The 22,220-nt window shown below is 35.3% G+C and overlaps 1 protein-coding gene across 1 annotated transcript in view; it reads left to right on the top strand.

Moving 5' to 3' along the window:
• RYR2 (ryanodine receptor 2) overlaps positions 1-22,220 on the top strand; it is a 274,869-nt gene that overhangs the window by 234,331 nt on the left and 18,318 nt on the right. Inside the window, exons 27-40 of the mRNA XM_017745069.1 lie at positions 695-842; positions 3,765-3,973; positions 5,880-6,054; positions 10,901-11,109; positions 12,234-12,586; positions 12,816-12,930; positions 13,811-13,971; positions 14,598-14,757; positions 14,901-14,987; positions 15,689-15,915; positions 16,841-17,642; positions 18,143-18,343; positions 18,473-18,578; positions 20,992-21,135. Of these exons, the coding sequence (XP_017600558.1) occupies positions 695-842; positions 3,765-3,973; positions 5,880-6,054; positions 10,901-11,109; positions 12,234-12,586; positions 12,816-12,930; positions 13,811-13,971; positions 14,598-14,757; positions 14,901-14,987; positions 15,689-15,915; positions 16,841-17,642; positions 18,143-18,343; positions 18,473-18,578; positions 20,992-21,135 (3,097 nt within the window). The remainder of the gene's footprint in view (positions 1-694; positions 843-3,764; positions 3,974-5,879; positions 6,055-10,900; positions 11,110-12,233; positions 12,587-12,815; positions 12,931-13,810; positions 13,972-14,597; positions 14,758-14,900; positions 14,988-15,688; positions 15,916-16,840; positions 17,643-18,142; positions 18,344-18,472; positions 18,579-20,991; positions 21,136-22,220) is intronic.

Genomic DNA, 22,220 nt, shown 5'->3' with positions numbered 1-22,220 from the left:
TTGCTTCAGCTGCAGGAGAGGCTAGTTTAGTTATCTATTACAAAATCTCTATACATGAAGCACATAAATCAGACGTTTGCAAACCCCTGTATTTTTGAAAAATACACGTCTTAAGTAGTTGTTATAGTAAGGCACAGGTTTATTATCTATTTCATAATTTATTAATTGCTGTTGCCTGTATTTATTATTTTTTATTAGTAGTATTTTGTTCTTTTGTTGTTATCACATTTATTATTTGGGCATTCAGTATATTTTGTTTAGTTCTATAATAATAAAACAAACACCTGTATATTTGTGGTACAGAAATGTCTCTTTGCTATAGTTAGAAGCAAGTTTCCTGTTATGGTAGCTGCTTCATAAACAGTGTATGAAATATAATCCTTGTGACTTTCCTGTCAAACTTTCATCTATCCTTATTTCTGTGGTTTGTATTGTTACTTGGGTAAATTGTAAATTGGGTAAATTTGATAGAAAATTACAGCAGGTATAAGCCACACTGCTTTGTTTATTTTGTGTGTCACTTGTTTTTTAGTGAATTCAGTCTATTGCAATTTCTTTGATCCCTTGCCATATTTGAAGTTACATGATTTCAGCTGGTATAAACAGTAATTTTTATGCTGCTATTATAGCATAATCTTGTGTGTAAGAAAAGCACAGTTTCTGAAATTGAACTGATTTCTCCGTCCTAACACAGGATGTGAAAAATCGACGAAATCCTCGCCTTGTACCGTACGCTCTTTTGGATGATCGAACAAAGAAGTCCAACAAAGACAGCCTTCGGGAGGCAGTCCGCACCCTTCTAGGCTACGGTTACAATCTAGAAGCTCCTGATCAAGATCATGGTAATTAATTTTGGGTTTTTTTTTCCTCAAAAAAAGGTTAGAACTTTTCCACTCTGCTACTGAATTTGTTGGTCCAATAAAACATTTTGGACAGGTGCCTTCAAATCTAATAGGTGCTTTTCTCCATTTTCTGTTCTCTTAGATCTTAATTTCTTACTTTCCTTATTGTTTTCTTTCCTTGCCCTGTGGCCTCAATGAATATTTACAAAATGTAACATATTTACATTTTAAAGCAATTATTTGCAATTTAAATCAATAAACACAATTTATTGACTAGTTTTTATTTAATGCTATATTTTCTATTTCAAGTCAAATAGGAAAAAATATTTAAACTCAGTAGATGTCAATTTTATATTTGTAAAATTTAAACTTTAAATAATGAAGAATTCTAAACTTTGTGCACAGTCCTGTATTTAAACACTTAAAGCTACAAGATGAAATTTTCTAAAATGAAGGACTGCAGACTGAATTTCTGTGAATGTCAACCTGCAAGTGTAGAATTGGATAGTCTGTTAGAGCCTTTAAATTTCCTGAACATTCTCAGGTCTTGGAAGTTGAATTACACTATAAATAAATTTAAACTCACTTTTTACATATGTTTTCTTTGAATTTTCATAATTGCCAGATTGAATGTTTTATTGATACTGTGGGCAGTCAGTTTGAGACATTCTAGACAAGAAAAACAAACAAACAAAAAAACTATGTAAACTATGAATAAAGAAGTTTTAAAGAAACAGTACGCGACATTTAACTCAATAACTGCAGAATATAAAATGTTAAGAAAGTACAAGAAATCAGGAGACATAATGTACAAATAAAATAAATAGATATAACTCCTGTCAGAAGTTCCTATAACCCATATTTCAGAAGTTCACTTAGTGATAAGGATATATGGAATAATTAAAATTGAAACTAGCATCCTTCTAATCTCAGCAAAATGTGGAAAATTAGAGAAATGTGTCTAAATCTTATTTTATTTTCTTTTTTTCTTCATGTAGTGATAATATTGCTTAGACCTATTTACGCTGTAGACCTTCAGTAAAGCATTTCTGCAGAAGACATAACTCATACCTAAAGTGTACACAAGGAACCCACCATTTGGAATTTCTTTTCCAAAGCACATACATGCTCTGATGCTTAGCTTTTATGAGATACTGCTATTAAATTACTTTTAAATATGAGGCATTGCTGAGACCATGAGTGTGTAACAAGTTTGGATTGCTGAATAGGTAGAACAATGTTCCTTAGTGGAGTGGAAAGTGTTGGTGGCAAAATGCCACGGTCTCACTCTTAAATGTGCCTATGCCTAGCCTGGGGGGAGTATGAGCCTGCTTCATAATCCTAGAATTTCTTCCCCCTCCCACTGTTGGGAAAGAGATGCTGCAAAGAAAGATTGAACATGACTTCTGCTTGGTTCTGAGAAGGTGAGTTGGCTGATAGAGGAGGCCTTTGCCTCTTGTGAAGATAAAGGGACTGCCTAAAGGTGTAGGCGAGAGGGGGAGAGCACACTCCTTTTCCACAGTCTCTTCCACATCCTACTGAACAATATTAATCCCAGTTTTCATTTATGGCTCTGAGAACCACATGCCACTGCCTTTCTTTGGATATGAACTGTTGAAAATCTCTATTTTTTCCTTAGAATGCAGAGATCGTTGAGCTGGTTCTGTGAAGGGAGTTGCTAATGAAATGTAAAGAACACAAGTGCAATTCTTGAATCTGGAAGACGTGATCAATGCTGTTGCTAAATTCCCAGAGGAAAGGAACTGGGGAACAATGTCCCACGAATTGGTCTTTCTTGGGCAAAGACTGGAATTGCATTCAGCAAAAGATTTTTATACTAATTTTGGGGATTTAGATTTTGGAATTTATGAGCTTCTCAAATTTTGGAAATGCATAAAACATTTCACAAGGATCCTCTTTGATCAGCCAAAACCCATACTGTTATTAAGGGATTTAGAGCCCCCTAGTGGTGTTCGGCATCTCCAAACATTAATTTTTATTTTAACATTAATTTTAGAAAATTCTCTAGTATTGGTTTTTATACTTGGTTATTATTATTACTTATTGGTTTCCCACAGCAGCTGTATTTTTGGGATTGCTTAGACTCTAGAAAGCATTATGTTACTTAGAATCTAAAAAGAAAATAATTTCTCAGTTACCATGCTTTGTGGTGCTTCATCTGTATAGGTGAGGTACTAAGGGTCTTCAGAAGTGTTTTAAAGGCATTAATTGTGTAGACTATCAAAGAGAAGATTTTATGGATGAAGAATGATGTGGCACAGAGTTGAGATGCTTAGAGGAAACTTACTGAACCTCACCTAACTGAAGTCAGGCATGGTGGCATGAGACATGATGGTTAGTTCTCAGGGATGTGATTTTATAGGCTATCTTAGGTGATATTGGAAATGTGGACCTTGATGTGTGTAAGAAAACAGAACAGAAAGGGAGAGGTTCTTAGCATGGCCTGACAAACAGGTACAAGTAGGTGCAGACAATTTATCTTTTAAAAAATTCAGGAAGAAGGGGAATTGTGATCAGACTGGAATGCTGACTTTTGAAAGGTTGGACAGGCTTTAATACATTACAAATTTGTGGAAAAAGATCCATGCTTTTGGCCTTTTTTTTTTCCTAATATGAGAAAAAGAATCAGAGTGATCCTTGAGTCATCTCACGTTTGTAGCTGCATTCAGATTTCTAAGTTCTCCTTTCTTTGTGGTTTTTAAATCCTTTTTTCTCCCTGATTCCCAGAATGGGCAAGGACACTTTCCCTGCACGGCTATTCTGCAGTTTTTTCATGTCTATGCTCAAAGGGATTCCTTTACTTTTTGCTTTTGCTTTCACTGTTTCTTGTCAGTAGTTGAAAATAGTACTTTCTGCATTGATTTTTTTTCCCCTTTATATTTATTTTTTTAACCTTTACAGCAATGAGACTGGACGTGTGCAGTGGGATAATGGAAAAGTTCAGGATCTTCCGCACAGAAAAGACTTATGCAGTGAAGGCTGGGAAGTGGTACTTTGAGTTTGAGGCAGTTACGGCAGGAGACATGAGAGTTGGCTGGACCAGGCCGGGTTGTCTGCCAGATCAGGAACTTGGCTCAGATGAGGAAGCTTTTGTCTTTGATGGCTTTAAGGTTTGTATGTGCTTATCTGTAATAATATGAGTCCTGCAAAACTTTTTATTTTTTGTGTTGCTACATGTATCATTGCCTCAATTGCCTTCTCTGCTTTCATTGATGTTTCATGAAATTATTTCTCTCTGTCTTTGAGGGTCTAGGTAGAATAACTAGAACCAGTGTCACCTGAAAAATTAATTGGCAGGATTTGGCATTTCTATAATATTTTTTCACAAATTTACATGTTTCTACAGTATACATAAAGAACTGAAAATCAAAGTGACTTAATCAAATTCAAAATACTGGCAGAGCTGTAATTAGCTATGAATAATTTCTTTAAAGTTTTACTTCATTGTTCTCTCTCTAAGAAGTGCCATTAGGGAATAAATAGGGCTAAGATTATTAACAGTAAGTGTTGGAGCCAAACTTTGATACAAAGTTTTTGTAGAAATGTGAGTTCCAAAGAGTATAGTAAGGTTTTCATGGAAATCCTTACAGCTTAAATGAAGTATGATAGAACCACTAAGGTTTGCTCAAATTTAATTCTGTATGAAAAAAATGACAGATCGAAATCTAGCAGTAAAAATATATAGGAAAACAAACCTTTATATTACTGACTATAATCAGAATAGATTAAATGACTCATTGACATTTTTAATTTCAGTATGAGGGCAAGTGCAACTGCTATCCAAACCTTAATTTTTATTAAGGCTACTGGTGACTCATTGTCAAATTATTCCTTGTATCTGGTATTGGAATTAATTTCCTTTATTACTATTGAAATATGTAACAGAAATCAACAGTGTTCCTGCATGTTCCTAGCAAGATAAAGTTCTCGAGATGTATTTTATTTATGCTGTGGGAGTTTATTTGTTTCCCACTCATGTGTTGCATGAGAAGATGCCTGGAAAAGAGAACTGAAGTTTTTTGTAAAGTGTCTTACGTAAACCATTGAAGTCCTCTATTTTTACTGGAATAGCTGTGTAGTTGCCTTCTGAATCGTAGGTTTGACCTTTACGTCTCAATCCACAGAGCTATTGTGTTGTCTTTGATTTTGATGGGTTCTTCCCTTGGTTGGAGAAAAAATTTGACCTTCAGGATATCCAGAAAGGTTCATTTGTTTTGTACAACTTCCAGGATGGATTCAGAGCATAAACATCAACTCGTGATGAAATACATGAATAGGAACCCTATTTACTATTAGTTATTGATACTTGTTCTATGCTTAGTTACAATAGTTATTAACAGATGTTAATGTATTTGAACTCCAATGCAAGACCCCATTGAAATCCTTTGCAGTCTTTGACTTGAAAGTCAGTCATAGGAATCATTAATCATGCCCTCAGCTACTCTGGAATCTATCAGAAACCCAGTGCTTGTCTCATTCACAGACAGTTCTAGTCCTTCCAAAATCTGAAATGAGAGAAAGATTAATTTATTTTTCACAAAACATTTTTAGAATTATACTTAAGGAAACAATACAGTTTGTTTGCAAATAATGAATTTATAGACTACTAAAGTAAAAGCAACTGCTTAAAAATCTGCTTTTGTTAAGCAGCTATTAAACATTGTAAGTGATAGCATATTATTGTAATTACAGGTCTTCCATGGAACTTCTGGATGAAACTAAACTATACTCTTACTTCCTACTAAAATGTTGAAATAGCAGTTTTCCCTGTCATCTCTCTTAGCAATATTTTACAATGCTGATGTGAGGATGCCTGCAGGAAGTTAATTGCTGGATTTCCATATTCAGAGTCAGCTTTGAGTACTCACAGACACAATTTTGGAATGATACTCTGTGAAAGTGTTCATTTTAGTGCCATCATAATTGAGGCAGTTAATTTTTAGTTCTACCCTTAAAGACGAGAAAAACACATACATTGTCAGTATTTTTCTTTTAAATGCTTTTAATTATTTTCAGGCCCAGCGGTGGCATCAAGGTAATGAGCATTTTGGCCGCTCTTGGTTGGCAGGAGATGTTGTTGGATGTATGGTTGACATGAATGAGCACACTATGATGTTCACCTTAAATGGTGAAATCCTGCTCGATGACTCAGGCTCGGAGCTTGCGTTCAAGGACTTTGAGGTTGGTGATGGTAAGTACTGTAATATATCATGCTGTTAACTTGCTGTTGCCCGGTTTTTGCTCTGACTTGTCTTCAGTGTGTTTCTTTTGTGTTTCATGTCCCCATTCTCATCCCTGCCCCTGCGTCCCCTGCCTTATCCTTTTTTTCTATTTGATTAGTATTAACCCTTTGGAAAGGAAGTGTGCTGGCTGTGAGGATGAGGAAGGGCTTTATACTGTAGTGATCTTTGTGGCTATCTTTTGTTGTGAGACCCTTTAACTTTTTCAGAGATGTGTCTGAAGAGGCAGATTCATGACTTTTAATATTTCATCCTTACTGCAGTAGATTATCATATGATATAATGGAATCATAGAATGTATAATAGAATGGTTTGAGTTGGAAGGGACCTTTTAAGAGTACCTAGTCCATCCCCCATGCCATGAGAGGCAAGGACATCAGATTTTATCTAGATGAAGTACTGAAATATTACTAAATTTCTGTCCAATTAGTGAGAAACTGTGGTAGGGAGTTTAAACCATCTTTAAGGTTTTGTTTTAGCACTGGGAGGAGAAATGACATCTGATCCAGGATAAAGTCAGCTGATAAAAAACTATCCTCCAAAATATTTTGCTTAATTCTAAACCAGAAGATTGAGCTTTGTGCCTGTTGTAGGGTTCTTGGAGCGGGTTTCAGCATCTGCAAGCAGGTGTTAGTTTACTGGGAAAACATAATTTAGGAGATTGCTAAAGATGGCAGAGATTGTGAGGGTATGTCAGGTGGCAGATTGATTCTGTACCAAAGAAGTATTTTTGTTTATAAATTTAATTACATACCTGTGTGCAGATAGATACAGAAAAGGGGCAAGAAATTGTATTAAGTAAGTTAACTGCCTAAAATTTCTGAACTATGGTAATATAAAAAAAAAAATTAAGCTTTAAGCTTTCATTTCTTGTAGGTACCTTTATCCTGCCATATATATTATATGAATGTTAAACTATATAGCTGTAGCTGAGAGATAAATTTAAATTTTTTGAACAATAAGAGCTCCATATGATACTGTTGGATTACTTATCCCTACCCTATTCTCAGGGGAAATATGAATTTCATACCTCTTAATTAAGCAGTTCCCTCTTTGAATTTTAACCACTTTATTTTCATCTGAATTTCAGAGTATTTTACTTTCAAGAGTGCTTTGGGAGAATTTCTTTCTCTGCTCTGCCGTACATTAGGAATTAGAAATATTTTAATTTTATTTAAAATGACATAATTGCCATTAATTTTCTAGACTTGTGCCTGTTACTTTACAGCCTCCAGATCTCTTTAGATGCAGTGGTAATATGATGAGGAAGAGGGATACGTGAATTGGCTTACTGTTAGTGTTATATACAAAAAATAATCTTGGTGCCATTGAATTTTAATGGCTTTCCAGTTATTAGTTAGTACACTCCCATTAAGGAATAGGGGATTCTGAAAGAAACTCAAATTCCATTAAATTCTGAGGGTAGGCTGCTTCTATTCTAAACTGATGAAATCACAGTGGTGTACTTTTTGTGGTGCTTGTTTCTATCTGCAGGTTCAAATTGAAACATATCTCCCTGCTAAAAGAATTCCTGGCTTGACATGGAGCCTGAAGGCTTTGGTACCCATGTCAGAGACTTCATGTCAAACCTCTCAGATTTTCCACAATATCTGTGTAATTTAGTATTGTTTTTGTAAAAAGAGCTTGCCCTTTGAAATAAGACCTCATGTTTTCAAGGGAACATGCTGACTGATCTCAGATTTAACAACTCCAGAGCTATATTTGAAAATATTATGGGTATTTAATATTCAAATATTGCATGAAAAGGAGAGGGGGCAGGAAGGCCATTAAGTGTGAGTATGTGCAAACACACATATGAAATACCCAAAATAAATTAGTTTTATGGAGCTCACTTTTTTTTTTTGGTAGGCTGGCTTTAGTTTGGTTTCGTGACTGGCTCTTGCTTAACAGCACTGAGACCTTTCTGCAGGTCACTTCGATCAGTGAATCATATGCATGTTGTGTTGCTGCAAAAAGGGACCTTTCACTGTAGAAAACAGAATTTCTTATGCAGCCTCACAGTAAATCAAACTTGTAGATTTAATTAGGGACAGTGAAAAGGGGATAAGGTGCTCTGCCACCTTAATAATAAGACTCATGTGCTGCATGTTGGGTTGTACTACCAACAAGAGGAGCTCCTTATGATTATGGCAGATGAATTTATTTATGTGATACCATCTCAGTAGTTAAATTGATAAACATAATTGCATCTTACTATGCATTTGTAGAACATAAATTTAACTGTAGATATGAACAGGTACACTGTACAACTCAAATTTTATTTTGTCAACTCGTGATCTCTGTGAGCAGGAGCTGTTTGTAGTGTTTGAAGGGTTGAGTCAGGAGGTTCGTGTTGTATTCTTGAAAGTAGGGAACATTATGAAAAGTGTTCCTGTCCTATGCTTTTGCTATGTGTGATAGACTGTGGTAGAGGGTTACTTTTCATATGGTAGTGTTAAAGTCTTTTTACTTTGCTTTTTCATACAGTGAAATAAAACTTGCTCCATAGCCTAGTTGTGTATCTGGAGATTAGGAGCTAGGTTAGGGGTAAATATTCTTTTTATGTACCCTCCAGCATGCAAGGGCTACATGGGATCTCTGAATAATAAATAATATCTAAAATGGCTAGGTACCCATTCAGAGATGGGAATTGAAATTCATTTTTGTTCTGTAGAAAGACGTGTAACTGCCTTACCAGCACGCTCCCTGTGAGATGAGATGCTCTGTCTGTACCATGTATAGAAGAGCCCTAAAACACCTTAATGACGACTAAACCATTGGCAAATCAACGCAGAATTTCACCAGAGATGGAAGTAGGGTTTTCATGGTTAGGACTGGGACTGGTCCAGTCCTATATTCCATTTATACAGAGCCACAGTAACTGTACAGTTACAGTTATATGCAGGAAGTAGCTACATGTACAGTACCTTCTGTTCTCAGTGAAAACTGTATTGGTGAGAGGGACTGTCATCTTGATTTCACATTGCCTACATTTGCAAGTTTGATAGGATACACTACATTGAGTAAAAACATCACTGACAACTTTACCTGTGTAGGAGTTTTTCCTGGGTTTCTTTGTTTTCTTTCAGGGAATCTTTCAAATGCTCATTTACCTTTTATTACATTTTATTTGTGTGTGTGTGTAAAACGCTTCACTTCTAATCTATCTGGGAGGTTTGGGGGTTTTTATGAAACCACAGGAAAATGCATAGGTAGAAGAATTACCATTTTTTGAGTGATGAGATGAGAATTGTAAGGTTATTGAAAACCTTAATTTTTATTTGGGCTTTGCTTAGCAACTTCTGCAACAGCTTATGGATTCCTTTAACTCATCAGGGAGCCTAGTAAATTCTCCCTACTAGAGATATATATCTCTAGATGCAAATGTGATTTTCTTAGTTGTGTTGTTTAATACAATTTTCTTCTGTTTAGTGCTAGAAAATACTGGTATTATTGTCCATCATTGGATTTGCACTAGCAGAATTTACATATATCATGTTGTCTATTATAGCTGTGTTATCTGAGAAGTTGATGCCTTGTGATTTAAGAGCCAAGCTGTGAAGATAAAAATCAGGACTTCACCTAGTGGCTAATAGTGTTATGTCATTGAATTTATCATGTCTAATACAAATACACATGATAACCAATCTTGTGGATATGTAGTGAAATCTTCAAACAGTGGTACTGAAGGCTGATCATTTATCTGCTGAGCATTCATTCCTGTAGATGGTGCTCTGGAGTTTGATTTGTTTATTCTGCTCCTTTTTTTTTCTGGGCAGCCTAAAGAAAAGAGAGGAACAAAGTTGTATTTTGTCCTCATATTTTTCAATGCCTGTTATATTCACACGAATCAGAATCATTGAACAGAGCTTCATGTTTCTCGTTGATAGAAAAGAAAGCATTTTGTAAATAACTAGGTCTAATGAATCTACAAAGTAGTTTGTGGCTGTGGAAATTGAAAAGCAGGATGAAAAGAAATAGAAGAAATAAAAGATTTTCTTAGGTTTTTAGACTGTGAAGCTGAAACTGAGAGGAAAAAAAAAAAAGAAGAATGTATCTGCAGAACAGCTGTATGGGGAATGTGCCCTTGCTCATTCTGGGGAATCAGGAAAAAAAAAATTGTAAAAAGAAGTCACAAATGTGCTCCCTGTGCTAGTGAAACAGTAAGGTGCATACAAATGTAAAGCTGATTCAAAAGGTAAGACAGAAAACACGATCCCAAACCAAAATACCTTATTTCATGAAGCTGTAGTGTCGTATTGTCAGTTCTCACTTTCCAGAGCCAGAGTTTTCTTAATTTTTAAAATTAATTAATTTTATTTTTTTAAAAAAATCTGTGACATGCACTTTGAGCATATTTGTAATTTTTTTCACTATTGTAGCTACATCGACAAGCACTATTACTTTTAAAGTAGGACTCTCTCAAAATACCATGAATAATGACATTTTAGGAGGAATATCAAAAGTAGTAAGACTTAAGGTAAAATTGGCAATACGCTACCAGCTCAGCAGAGAGATTAACCAAGAGCTGGTGCTCAGACTCTCTGAAGTAGTTTGGGCATTGCATAAAAAAATCCATGACTATTAAGGGGCTTTTGTTTTTCAGAATGATGTTTAAGATACATTTCTTGGTGACATGCAAGATGTGATGTGCTATTGATGATTGCTTATCTTTATAATCTTTGCTTTTTGGATTTAATTTTTTTCCCCTGAATGATGTTTTATTCAGTTATGGAAGAGAGCAGTTCACCAGTGTTCATTATGTACAACCCATGTATTCTTTCATCTCGTTTTAAGGATTTCTACCTGTGTGCAGCCTGGGCCCATCTCAAGTGGGAAGAATGAACTTTGGAAAAGATGTCAGCACTCTAAAATATTTCACTATATGTGGCTTACAGGAAGGGTATGAACCCTTTGCTGTTAACACCAACAGAGACATCACCATTTGGCTGAGTAAAAGGCTCCCTCAGTTTCTACCAGTGCCACAAAACCATGAACATATTGAGGTTTGTGATCCTATTAAAATGTTTCTAGACACTTGAATATGTTTGAATTATGTTTCTACTTTTGTGCTTCCAAGCAAGATTTTAATGTGATGTGTTGACCCAATTCTGGATGAACCTTACACCTGTTAAAAACGTCTTACATTCAGTAGGGTTGCAAAGAATATAATTATGTGATTGGTAGTTTCTTTTTTCCCCACGAAACTTGCGACGTGTGTTAACACGACATTCTGAGAGACAAATTATACAAGATGTCCTCATTAAGAGCTCCTTGTGCAGTGAGAGCTATGTTTGTAAGCAAATTCCAGAAACTGGGCATTTTTAAATAACAGATACCATGTGTTCTAGTACACACACTTTTTGATTTTTACATAGCTAATTGGTTTTGATTGTAATAAATATTTATTAGCCAATTGTGTCAACACTTATGTTCTAATCAGTTGTGCATCTTGATGGAACTGAATTCATGCCTTGTAAGTAACACGACATTCTGAGAGACAAATTATACAAGATGTCCTCATTAAGAGCTCCTTGTGCAGTGAGAGCTATGTTTGTAAGCAAATTCCAGAAACTGGGCATTTTTAAATAACAGATACCATGTGTTCTAGTACACACACTTTTTGATTTTTACATAGCTAATTGGTTTTGATTGTAATAAATATTTATTAGCCAATTGTGTCAACACTTATGTTCTAATCAGTTGTGCATCTTGATGGAACTGAATTCATGCCTTGTAAGTTTGCCATGAAATCCAACTGGTTTTCAGCTGTTGTGTGGTATTTAAGAAACAGTTTATTTTCTTTCACATGTAGATGTATGATTTTTATTTCTTGGTCTGTGTTGTTCTGGGCAGAGTTGGATTTTTGTTGCAAAGAGTTATGATGAGAAAGGTAATTTCTTTGTGACTGTTCTTTTTAATTTAAAAATGGAGCAACAAAAACATCCACTCCTCATAGTATTTATTTCCCTTCAAAATGTCAGCACAGGATTACAATGCATTAGACTGTTGACAGCATACTGTTGTAAGTTTTGCAAGTCATGGATGCTTATTGTAGAAATATAAATAGAATATTTACATGGCACAAAAAGCATCAGCTTCCAAACAGCTACATCTTTATGTTTCATAGGTGATGAGAATTGATGGCACCATAGACAGCTGCCCTTGTCTGAAGGTCACACAGAAGTCCTTTGGTTCACAGAACAGTAAAACAGATGTAATGTTTTTTCGATTAAGCATGCCCATTGAATGTGCTGAGGTGTTCTCCAGATCAGCTGCAGGAGGGTTACCAGGCTCTGGTCTTTTTGGCCCAAAAAATGACTTGGAGGATTATGATGCTGATTCTGATTTTGAGGTTCTAATGAAAACTGCTCATGGTCATCTAGTTCCTGACCGGACAGAAAGAGAAAAAGATGCCACAAAACCAGAGTTAAACAACCATAAAGATTATGTTCAAGAAAAGCCCTCACGTCTTAAACAAAGGTTAGTAGCTTGCTACCTTTTCCCACCCCTCCCCCTTCTGCTTCTCAAAGTAGAGGAAAATGCCGCTCAAGTCTGGCAGACCAGTCAAGTAACTTTTGAATATATGGTTTAAGGTCAGAATTAATTTAAGTGCTTTTAAAAATGAGCTTGTCTCTTTCTCTTTTCTGAATAATTTGCCTTTTTGATTGAGCTTTTAATAGAGATTTTGATTTTACTTTTTTTATTGCAGATTTATGCTCAGGAGGACAAAGCCAGATTATAGCATGAGTCACTCTGCACGGCTTACTGAGGATGTGTTAGCAGATGATAGGGATGACTACGATTATTTGATGCAAACTTCCACGGTATTGTAATATAGGATTGATGTTTTAGCTGTTTGGGGTTTCTTTATTTATTTGGTTTAGGGTTTTTTTTTAATACTTACATGGTTTTTTTGGTTGTAAGAGTTTCAGAAACATTCTAATTTTCAATTTAAATGTCTGTGGTAGTTCTGAACTTCTACTCAAGTTGAGACTGTTTTGTTCCTTTTATTTTGATTTGATTACCAGACTGAAACCATTTCCAAATGAAAACCTATAAACTAGTTTAATCCATTTTTGAAACTATTGTTGATAACACTAGACATAAAAGAGGAAAAATAGAACAATGGAATAAATTGGAAAAGGTACAGTAAACTAGTTGGTCAGTGTTCAGGACCATTTGAAAACATCTCTACTAATTCTACAGAACATTTATTTAATGGAATTCCCAGTGAAAGTTTTGTGCAGGTTTTGTAGACCTTTCTCTGACAAGATCAGCTCCATAAGCACTTATTCCCCAATGTTTGAAGGAAAACAAATACTCCTCTTCTGGATGTGTTCTTCTCTTTCTAAAAGATATTAGGTGCTAGAAACTGAGTCACCTGCAGTATAAAAATTATAGTCGCTATAGAAATACAGCTTACAATGCTGTGATCCAGAAGCCTTTAATACAAGCATATAAACTGCATATTTAATATTTTCTATTTTTTTGTTTTAACATGCACATTTTGTTGGCTGTATTTTGGTTTGGGTTTATAGCCTTTTGTTGCTTTGATTACACTTGAATTGCACTTGAACAAGCCTATGCTACTTCTGAAGAGATGACATGTCTTCAGATTTTAGAGCAACAAATTAATTCTGAATAAAACTGATGCATTGGGAACAAATATTAACATCTGATACCATGATTTTTTTTTATTAACAGTACTATTATTCAGTGAGAATATTTCCTGGTCAAGAACCTGCTAATGTCTGGGTGGGCTGGATTACATCAGACTTTCACCAGTACGACACAAGCTTTGACTTGGACAGAGTGCGTACCGTCACAGTTACACTGGGAGATGAAAAAGGAAAGGTTCATGAGAGGTTGGTTAGAATTTGCTTAGAAAAATCAATATTTTATACACATACAAGCAACTAGCAATTTATAAGGTGTAAATCCACCCCATTTAATGCAACTGGATCGATGTAGAAAAAATAATTAAAAAAGCAGTAGTATGAAAAAGTGTTAATTTAATTGTTACCTCTACTTGCTTGTGAAGAAACAGTGGGCTAATGATCTAGTCAAATCAATAGGCACTGAAAAGTAAAACAGTACATCTTTCTATATAGTTTGAAATTATGATCCTGTAAATATTGACTTGTGAGGCCAAAATTAGTACAACAGCTCCTCTCAGCACTTCATTTTATTATGCATATCAGAAGCTTTCTGTTAGGCTTAACATTAAATGATTTAAAACCTTACCTTGCAAAGTCAGTTTTGTCTTTGGTATTTTACAAATTATTTGAACTTGTTCATACATTGTCATCTTAAGTTTTTGTTTTTTTCAGTTATGACATCCAGGTTTCATTGAATTTTGGCAGTGGTTAGGATGTGATCCACTGTTTTCAGCCACAAGACCCTGTTGTTTGCAGCCATTGCAAGGCTGTTCTTAGTTTGTTAGAGAAATTTTGCACACCATTCATAAATAAATTTATCTTTTGATACTCAGTATAAAACGCAGCAACTGCTATATGGTGTGCGCAGGAGAGAGCCTGAGCCCTGGACAAGGACGTAATAATAATGGTCTGGAGATTGGTTGCTTGGTTGATGCTGCCAGTGGCCTGCTGACCTTCACAGCTAATGGCAAGGAACTAGGCACATACTATCAGGTAAGGATTTTTTGATGATGTCTTGCAGTGGGAAGGGGGAAAACAGAATCTTCAGCCTGCATCATTAGAGGCTTTAGTACAAGATTGTAAGAAAAAGTAATCATCACTGTTATGGGAATAATTTTTCCCTTTGTTTGATTTAGGTTGAACCAAGTACAAAGTTGTTTCCTGCTGTATTTGCTCAAGCTACAAGTCCCAATGTTTTCCAGTTTGAATTGGGAAGAATAAAGGTAAATAATGCTTGGTTTTATGCAGATTTAGGGCTAATAAATTGTATCAAATAAATTTATTTTATTTTTGCCGTTTATTTCCTGCAATGTATTCTTGGTATTGGGCACATTTTTATGATTCCAAGTGTTTGCATTATTGCTATTTTTATTCTTAACTCAGTTTTATATACTTGATGAATTTAAAATATGGTACATTGAATAAGAAGGGTTGAAAGTGATTAGAATTTTCTGAATCTCGTCCTTCATGATGAAATAAAATCCCTGGGGTTGGTAAGGCAAATCTCTCAATTTTACAAACAGAGCATGGATGACTGGTGTATCTGAAGAATTTTGTTAGTGTTTTAACATAATTTTAAAGTACGTTCAGATAGAACACAAGAAAACTGAGCTGAATTTGCTACCTTGCTTTGGATACTTGGATGTATGAGAAATCAGAAGAGGTAAAAGAAAAGTGGAGTCCGAGGAAGTAACCAGATATGGCGGTCAGGTTTCTATTTCAAATTTAGCTGCTCTTTAAAACCAAACATGGAAAATACTGTCTTGCTGCTAATCTTGCAACTGCTCCTAGCTTGTTTTAAAAACTAGTGAAAATGTTGATTTCCTGTTCTATTGTACTATATGTTGAGTGTATTTCTGGAAAAGAAATGCACTTTTTGGTAAAGATGGTGAAACTGATTGTCTCTTTCATTGGAATTTTCCAGAATGTAATGCCATTATCTGCTGGCTTATTCAAAAGTGAGCACAAAAACCCTGTGTCTCAATGTCCTCCACGTCTCCATGTTCAGTTTCTGACTCACGTGCTTTGGAGCAGAGTGCCAAACCACTTCTTGAAGGTGGATGTGTCTCGGATCAGTGAACGTCAGGGCTGGATGATACAGTGCCTGAATCCTTTGCAGTTCATGGCCCTTCATATTCCTGAGGAAAACAGGTTGGCGTTTGTTTTGTACTGTATCAGAGTTATGTTGGGATTATGAACCTAGTCATGTAATGCCATCTATGTAAGAAAGGCCCAAGGTCTTATCTGTATTTATATCACATGTAAGTGTAGACAGTGTGTTTTGATTTGACTAATCTTAAAAAATATCCTAATTTCCAGTGTTTTAAAATCTCCCTTCTTTTATTGTTTCCAACCTCTTCCAATTTCTCTCCAGACATGTTAATAGTATATGTAGATTTGCAATGAAAATGAAAGAAACTCTGTTACAAATTATTAAAGATAATCTGCAAAATAAGCAAAAATCTGGTTCTTAGAGATTTTTAAAGATTTGTGACCAATTTAATTATTCCATTGCTTTAATTTTCCTAAATTTAATAAAAAAATTGAAGAAATTTAATTCTGTGATTTCCTTGTTACCCAAATGTCTGAGCATTTTGCCAGTGCCTAAACTGAAAACCAAGTCACTGAAAAGTTAGGTAAGATTTCCAAACAAAGATCCCCAGCACTGAACCCTCTTCAAATGAACTGATCAGTCTGTTGCCACTTTGCAACCCCAGATTTAAAACCAGTAATTGATATAAATATCTTAACCCAAACTAGTTTTAAAACCCTAATTTTCAGTTGCATAAATTCTTGTTTATAGTATGAAGAAATGTTCTGTGTTAAGTAAATAATTTGGATTTTTTTCCCCACTGAAAGTAGTTAAAGTAATGAATTTAGGAGTGACTTGAATAAATGTAAGATTAAGTTCTGTTATTAGTCCTTGATTTTTATGTTGACAGTGTTTCTCACATGAAAGCTGAAATGTGGAAAAAGCCTGATATTGTGCTAATATTATCCTTAAGGAGAAGTCTGAATCCCTTCAAAAGATATTTATGCATATGGGATTTACTATATTTTTTTTTCTTCTCTGCAGAACAATTGATATTTTAGAGCTGACAGAACAAGAAGAATTGCTGAAATTTCACTACCATACCCTCCGATTGTATTCAGCTGTTTGTGCTTTAGGCAACAACCGAGTGGCCCATGCTCTGTGTAGCCATGTGGATGAATCTCAGCTCCTCTATGCTATTGAGAATAAATACATGCCAGGATTATTACGTGCCGGGTATTATGACTTACTCATTGACATCCATCTCAATACCTATGCAACTGCCAGGCTGATGATGAATAATGAATTTATAGTTCCAATGACAGATGAGACCAAGAGTATTACTTTGTTTCCTGACGAAAACAAAAAACACGGCCTTCCCGGTATAGGACTTAGCACTTCATTAAGGCCAAGAATGCAGTTTTCCTCTCCAAGTTTTGTAAGCATTAGCAGTGAATGCTTTCAGTTCAGTCCTGAATTCCCTCTGGAAATTTTGAAGGCCAAAACCATGGAGATGCTGACTGAAGCTGTCCAGGAGGGAGGCCTCCATGTCAGAGATCCAGTTGGAGGTTCTACAGAATTTCTGTTTGTCCCTCTCATCAAGCTCTTTTATACCCTTCTAATTATGGGAATCTTCCACAATGAGGATTTGAAACACATCTTGAAGTTGATTGAGCCCCGGGTTTTCAAAGAAGCAATGAGCCAGGAGGACGAAATTGATTTCTCAGAGAAGGAGTTCAGTTCAGGTGAGCTCAAGTCAGAAGAAGGAGAGGAAGAAAACAGAGAGGAGCAAATGCCAAAGGAAGGACTCCTTCAGATGAAACTTCCAGAACCTGTTAAATTACAGGTAAAAATACTGTTGTGATAGTGGTTGTTCCTGTTTTCTTCACATGGTAATTTGTCTTTCAAGGAATAAAGCATTTTGAAATTAAACTTTTTAGTTAAATAGAGAAGTAATTTCCTGACAGAAAATGAAAAGATTTAGTATCTCTGACATAAACTTGCTCACCATAGATCAAGCAACTATTAAAAGAATTACTTGCTCAATGCCATCAATATTGAATTCTTCATTTTTATGAATCCAAATAGAAAAGAAATTCCCTAGCAGAAAGAGGTAAATCCATTCTTTTATAACTTTAGTTATGTCTGAGGCACATTAATCTCTTGCAGATGCCAGATAGTCCTGGTGTATGATTGCTTTACATGTAGTAAATAACAGCATTAGGTGTTCCAGATGCTTTATTTGATAGTAACTGTTGCTGTAGGAAATCCAGCCTTACTTACATAATATGCAGAAGATATTTCTTAGTTTGCCAACTCATGTCTCTTACAATATTGTTTTCCCAGATGTGTCATCTACTCCAGTACCTGTGTGACTGCCAAGTACGACACCGAATAGAAGCCATTGTAGCATTTTCTGATGATTTTGTGGCCAAGCTTCAAGAGAATCAACGCTTCCGGTACAATGAAGTGATGCAGGCCTTGAACATGTCCGCTGCTCTGACAGCTAGAAAAACAAAAGAATTTCGATCCCCTCCTCAAGAACAGGTACAGCTTACAATTCACAGTTTCTTTCTTGTTGCACTTTATGTGCTTTTTGTGCTGCAGAGTTCCGTTTGATTTGAAAGTTTTTCCTTTTGGAGATCAGTAATTTGTCTTTTCTTTGTATTCTCTAAGATTAACATGCTGCTGAACTTTAAAGATGATAAAAATGATTGTCCTTGCCCTGAAGAAATTCGGGATCAACTCTTGGATTTCCATGAAGACCTAATGACACACTGTGGTAAGTCTTGTCACTGAATATTTTTACTTTTTAAATTATATTATCTTTAGAAGCAATTTTTGTAAGTAATTTTATGTAAGAAACATAAACTGAATAGTCTGCAAATTACACTATACAAATTATAAATATTATCAAATAAAGATAATTAACTTGTAGTTAAAACCAAGGAAATAGTTTTATCCTTATCTGGTCAAACTGTAAGGGAATGCTGTATGTTTTGCTTCATAAGCATCTGTTCTGCAGGCTGAAAAACTCAGTTCCTTCATTCTCTCCTTATAGGACAAGCAGTCCAGACACCAGTGGGTCATTGTTGGATGCTTTCCAGCTTTTCAGTATTTTTCTTGTATTTGGTAACAGGAAATGCAGATGAAATAAATAACTTAGATAAACATTTGAAAGGAAAACAAGCTTTATCTTTTTGATTTTTCCATTTTTCTTTAGTTTTTTTCCATCATTCTCCTCTGTTCAAATTATTTAACATAGTTTTTTTCATTACCTTTCCTTTCTTGTGGGGGAAAATAGGAATTTGCATAATCTACAAGTAGAAAATTAATTTTGTGGGTCAGAGGGTGAATTATCATAGAGCAGAACTAATTACTCTATATATTGCAAAATAAGTAAAAGTTACCCATCCTAAGTAAATGTTTGTTTAGTCAGCCACTACTTAGGGATTCACATTTTGTAGAATGGTTGAGAGACAATGTATTGAAAGTTTGCAAATCAAAAAAGTACAACTAGAGCTCAGGGAATAGTGCAACTGTGGGAAGACAGACATTTCATTTGGGTAATTTCAGACCATCTCTGAGTTCCAACTGATAAGACATTCCAGTGTCTTTACTGTTAATTAGTTTGGTTGAGGAGACTGCCATCCAAAACATTTTGTACTATGATTTGGTGTGTAATATGAAGTTACTGATGATCATTTTTTAGTTGAGCATCAATTGCTCTGTTACAACAAATTATAACAAAATAACTTTTAATAAAAATGGAACTGTACCTAAAGCAAAAAAATCAGACAACTAGGACCAAATGCAATAAATTGAGAAGACTGATGTTATGTCATGAAGAAACATCCTATAAAATTCAAGACTGCTGAAGAACTTTCCACAAAACCCTTAACTTCAGAACTTGTTTTGGAAACTAAAAAAAATCCAGAAAATAGTTGAATGACATTTGTACTTGGACTTATTATTATATTACTTATTACTTATTGTGAGTAATAGGTATGGGTCAGGATTTTTAATTCCTCTGCAATGTATGCATGAATCAATAAGTTTAAGATAAATGAGCTGATAGGAATCCCTTGAAGTTCAGCACTGGGAAGTATAAAGTCCTGCACCTGGGGAGGAATAACCCCTGCAGCAAGGACAGGCTAGTGACCAAACTAAAAAGCAGCTTTGTAGAAAAGCTGGGCTCTTCAGTACAAGAGAGACATGGGCATACTGGAGTGAGGCCAGGGAGGAGTCATCAAAGATGGTTAAATTCTTGGGCCATCTTTTGTACAAGGAGAGAATGAGAGGACTGGGGTTGTTTAACTTGAAGAGGAAGCTCAAAAGGGGGATGGTATCAATGTATATAAATACCTGTCGGGCAGGGGGTGTTTAGAAGTCTGAGGCAGACTTTCCTCAGAGATGTCTAGTGACACAAATTGAAAATCAGGAAATTCTACTTGTTTGTTACAGTTTGTTACTGTAGGGTGATGGAACTCAAGAACAGGTTGCTCACAGAGGTTGTGGAGTCTCTTCACCTTAGGAGATACTCAAAATTCACTGCACATGGTCCTGGGCAACCTGCTTAGTTGAACTTGTTTTGAGCTGGGAGCTTGAACTCTAAACGCTCATTCCAAACTCAGCTGTTCGGTGATTCTGTGAATTCTCGCATTAATTGTTTTTGCTTTTTTGTAGCTTGTTATAGTAATGTCATGAAAGAGCACTGTATTAAGAGAGTGGCTTCTTTCTTCTGACTGATCACTGAAAAGTGTATTTGTTGTAACACTTATACTTTCACTTCTTTTATATGTTTAACCTAGAAATCTTTACTTGAACCAAACTGTATCTCTAGGGACTATATCTACACTTCTGAGCTACATATGTCCAAAACATCAGCATCAGTGTTATTATGGCAAAATGAATACTGGGGGAAATATATTTTGTGTATGTTTTAGGTATAGCACCACACAATTTATACGCTAAATTACTAAGATTATCTGATCCTTATCTGCACTTTCCTGCTTGGCACGTATGCCTGTTCTATACTTGTTCCAAATGCTGCTTAAACATGTCCCATATAAAACTCTCAGAGCAGAACAACAGTTCAGTTCAATTATGTTTGTACACGCAAGATTTCTGTAGCTTGCTAAATTTTATTCTTTCACTACTTTGTGCATTTTTTTTTTTTTTTTTTTTAATTTCAGGAATTGAACTAGATGAAGATGGAACCTTGGATGGCAACAGTGATTCAACCATTAGGGGTCGCCTCCTATACCTTATGGAAAAAGTTACATATCTGAAGAAGAAACAAGCTGAGAAGACAGTTGATGATGATGATAAGACATCCTGTAAGCAAAATTAAATCAGTTTATTGCAACTTAATTCCAAAAGGCAAAAGAACCAGACCAGGAAGTTCTTCACACATTTTCAGCCAAAACAAGGTGTATTTTTAGTGAAGTGTCTGTGCACCTTAAAGTTTGTAGCTTTACTAAAAACAGGGACAGATGGATTTATAGGCAGATTTGTTTCCCAGTGGGATGTAGTGGAAAATTTCGTCTACTGGCATTTTTGCCCCATATCCTTGTCGACTCATACATTTTTCAGAATGTATCTTGCTTTTAGTAGAATTAGTACAGACTTAATAATTGTAGCAAGATCCTGATTTATGAGAACTTCCTCAGCTGCAGCAGCTTCAAATCAGTATTTGCATGAACATTACCATATGAAATAAAACTCTGCAATTAGACTGTAATTAGCAGAAGCCTCCCCACCCAACCTAAATTTCAAGATTTGCTGACTGTAACTGTTGTTCTGTAATTTTTTCTGATACTTTCTGCCTTTCTATCTTGAAAAGAATCACTGCCAGTGGCATCCTAGTTCTGCTGTTGGTGCCAACTGACTATTAAAATTTTATTTATCTTTTTATTTGTCAGTGTTGCTTTTATTTTTATCTATTTTTTCCTTTTTTGTGGTATGTGGCACTTTCAAATGTCCTTATTTTTTATGTGATAATTAGAGGCTAGGCCCGTGCAGAATCTGATGATGAATCTTTTCCTTTTTTTTCTTGTAATAAGCATAAAAGCTCTATAAAACCTGATTTTCTCTCTGTCTTATACTGGTAGAAAGACTTATATTAAAAAACCAGACCCACAGGTAGGTGAAATGCAGTATTGCAGTTATGAAAATAGGAGCAAAATGATTGTCTGCTTCCCTGGGATTCTTTATTAAAAAAAAACCCCCAAAACCAAAAAACAGAACAAACAAACCCCACCCAAAAAGCTTAGCATTGTGTCCTTTCTTGTTATTATATTCAGTCCTTCTGAAAATATCAGCCCAAACACATTTCATCTTTTTCCTTATTTTAAAAGTGTTTTTATTCTTAAAAATGAATAAAATGACACTGTGTCAATGGAAACACCTATAGTACGGTGCC

This window comes from Corvus brachyrhynchos, unplaced genomic scaffold, assembly GCF_000691975.1.
Source record: "Corvus brachyrhynchos isolate BGI_N302 unplaced genomic scaffold, ASM69197v1 scaffold70, whole genome shotgun sequence".
Classification (NCBI taxonomy): Eukaryota; Metazoa; Chordata; class Aves; order Passeriformes; family Corvidae; genus Corvus; species Corvus brachyrhynchos.
Note: the sequence above shows the minus strand (reverse complement) of the source record. Positions and strands in the feature narration are given on the sequence as shown.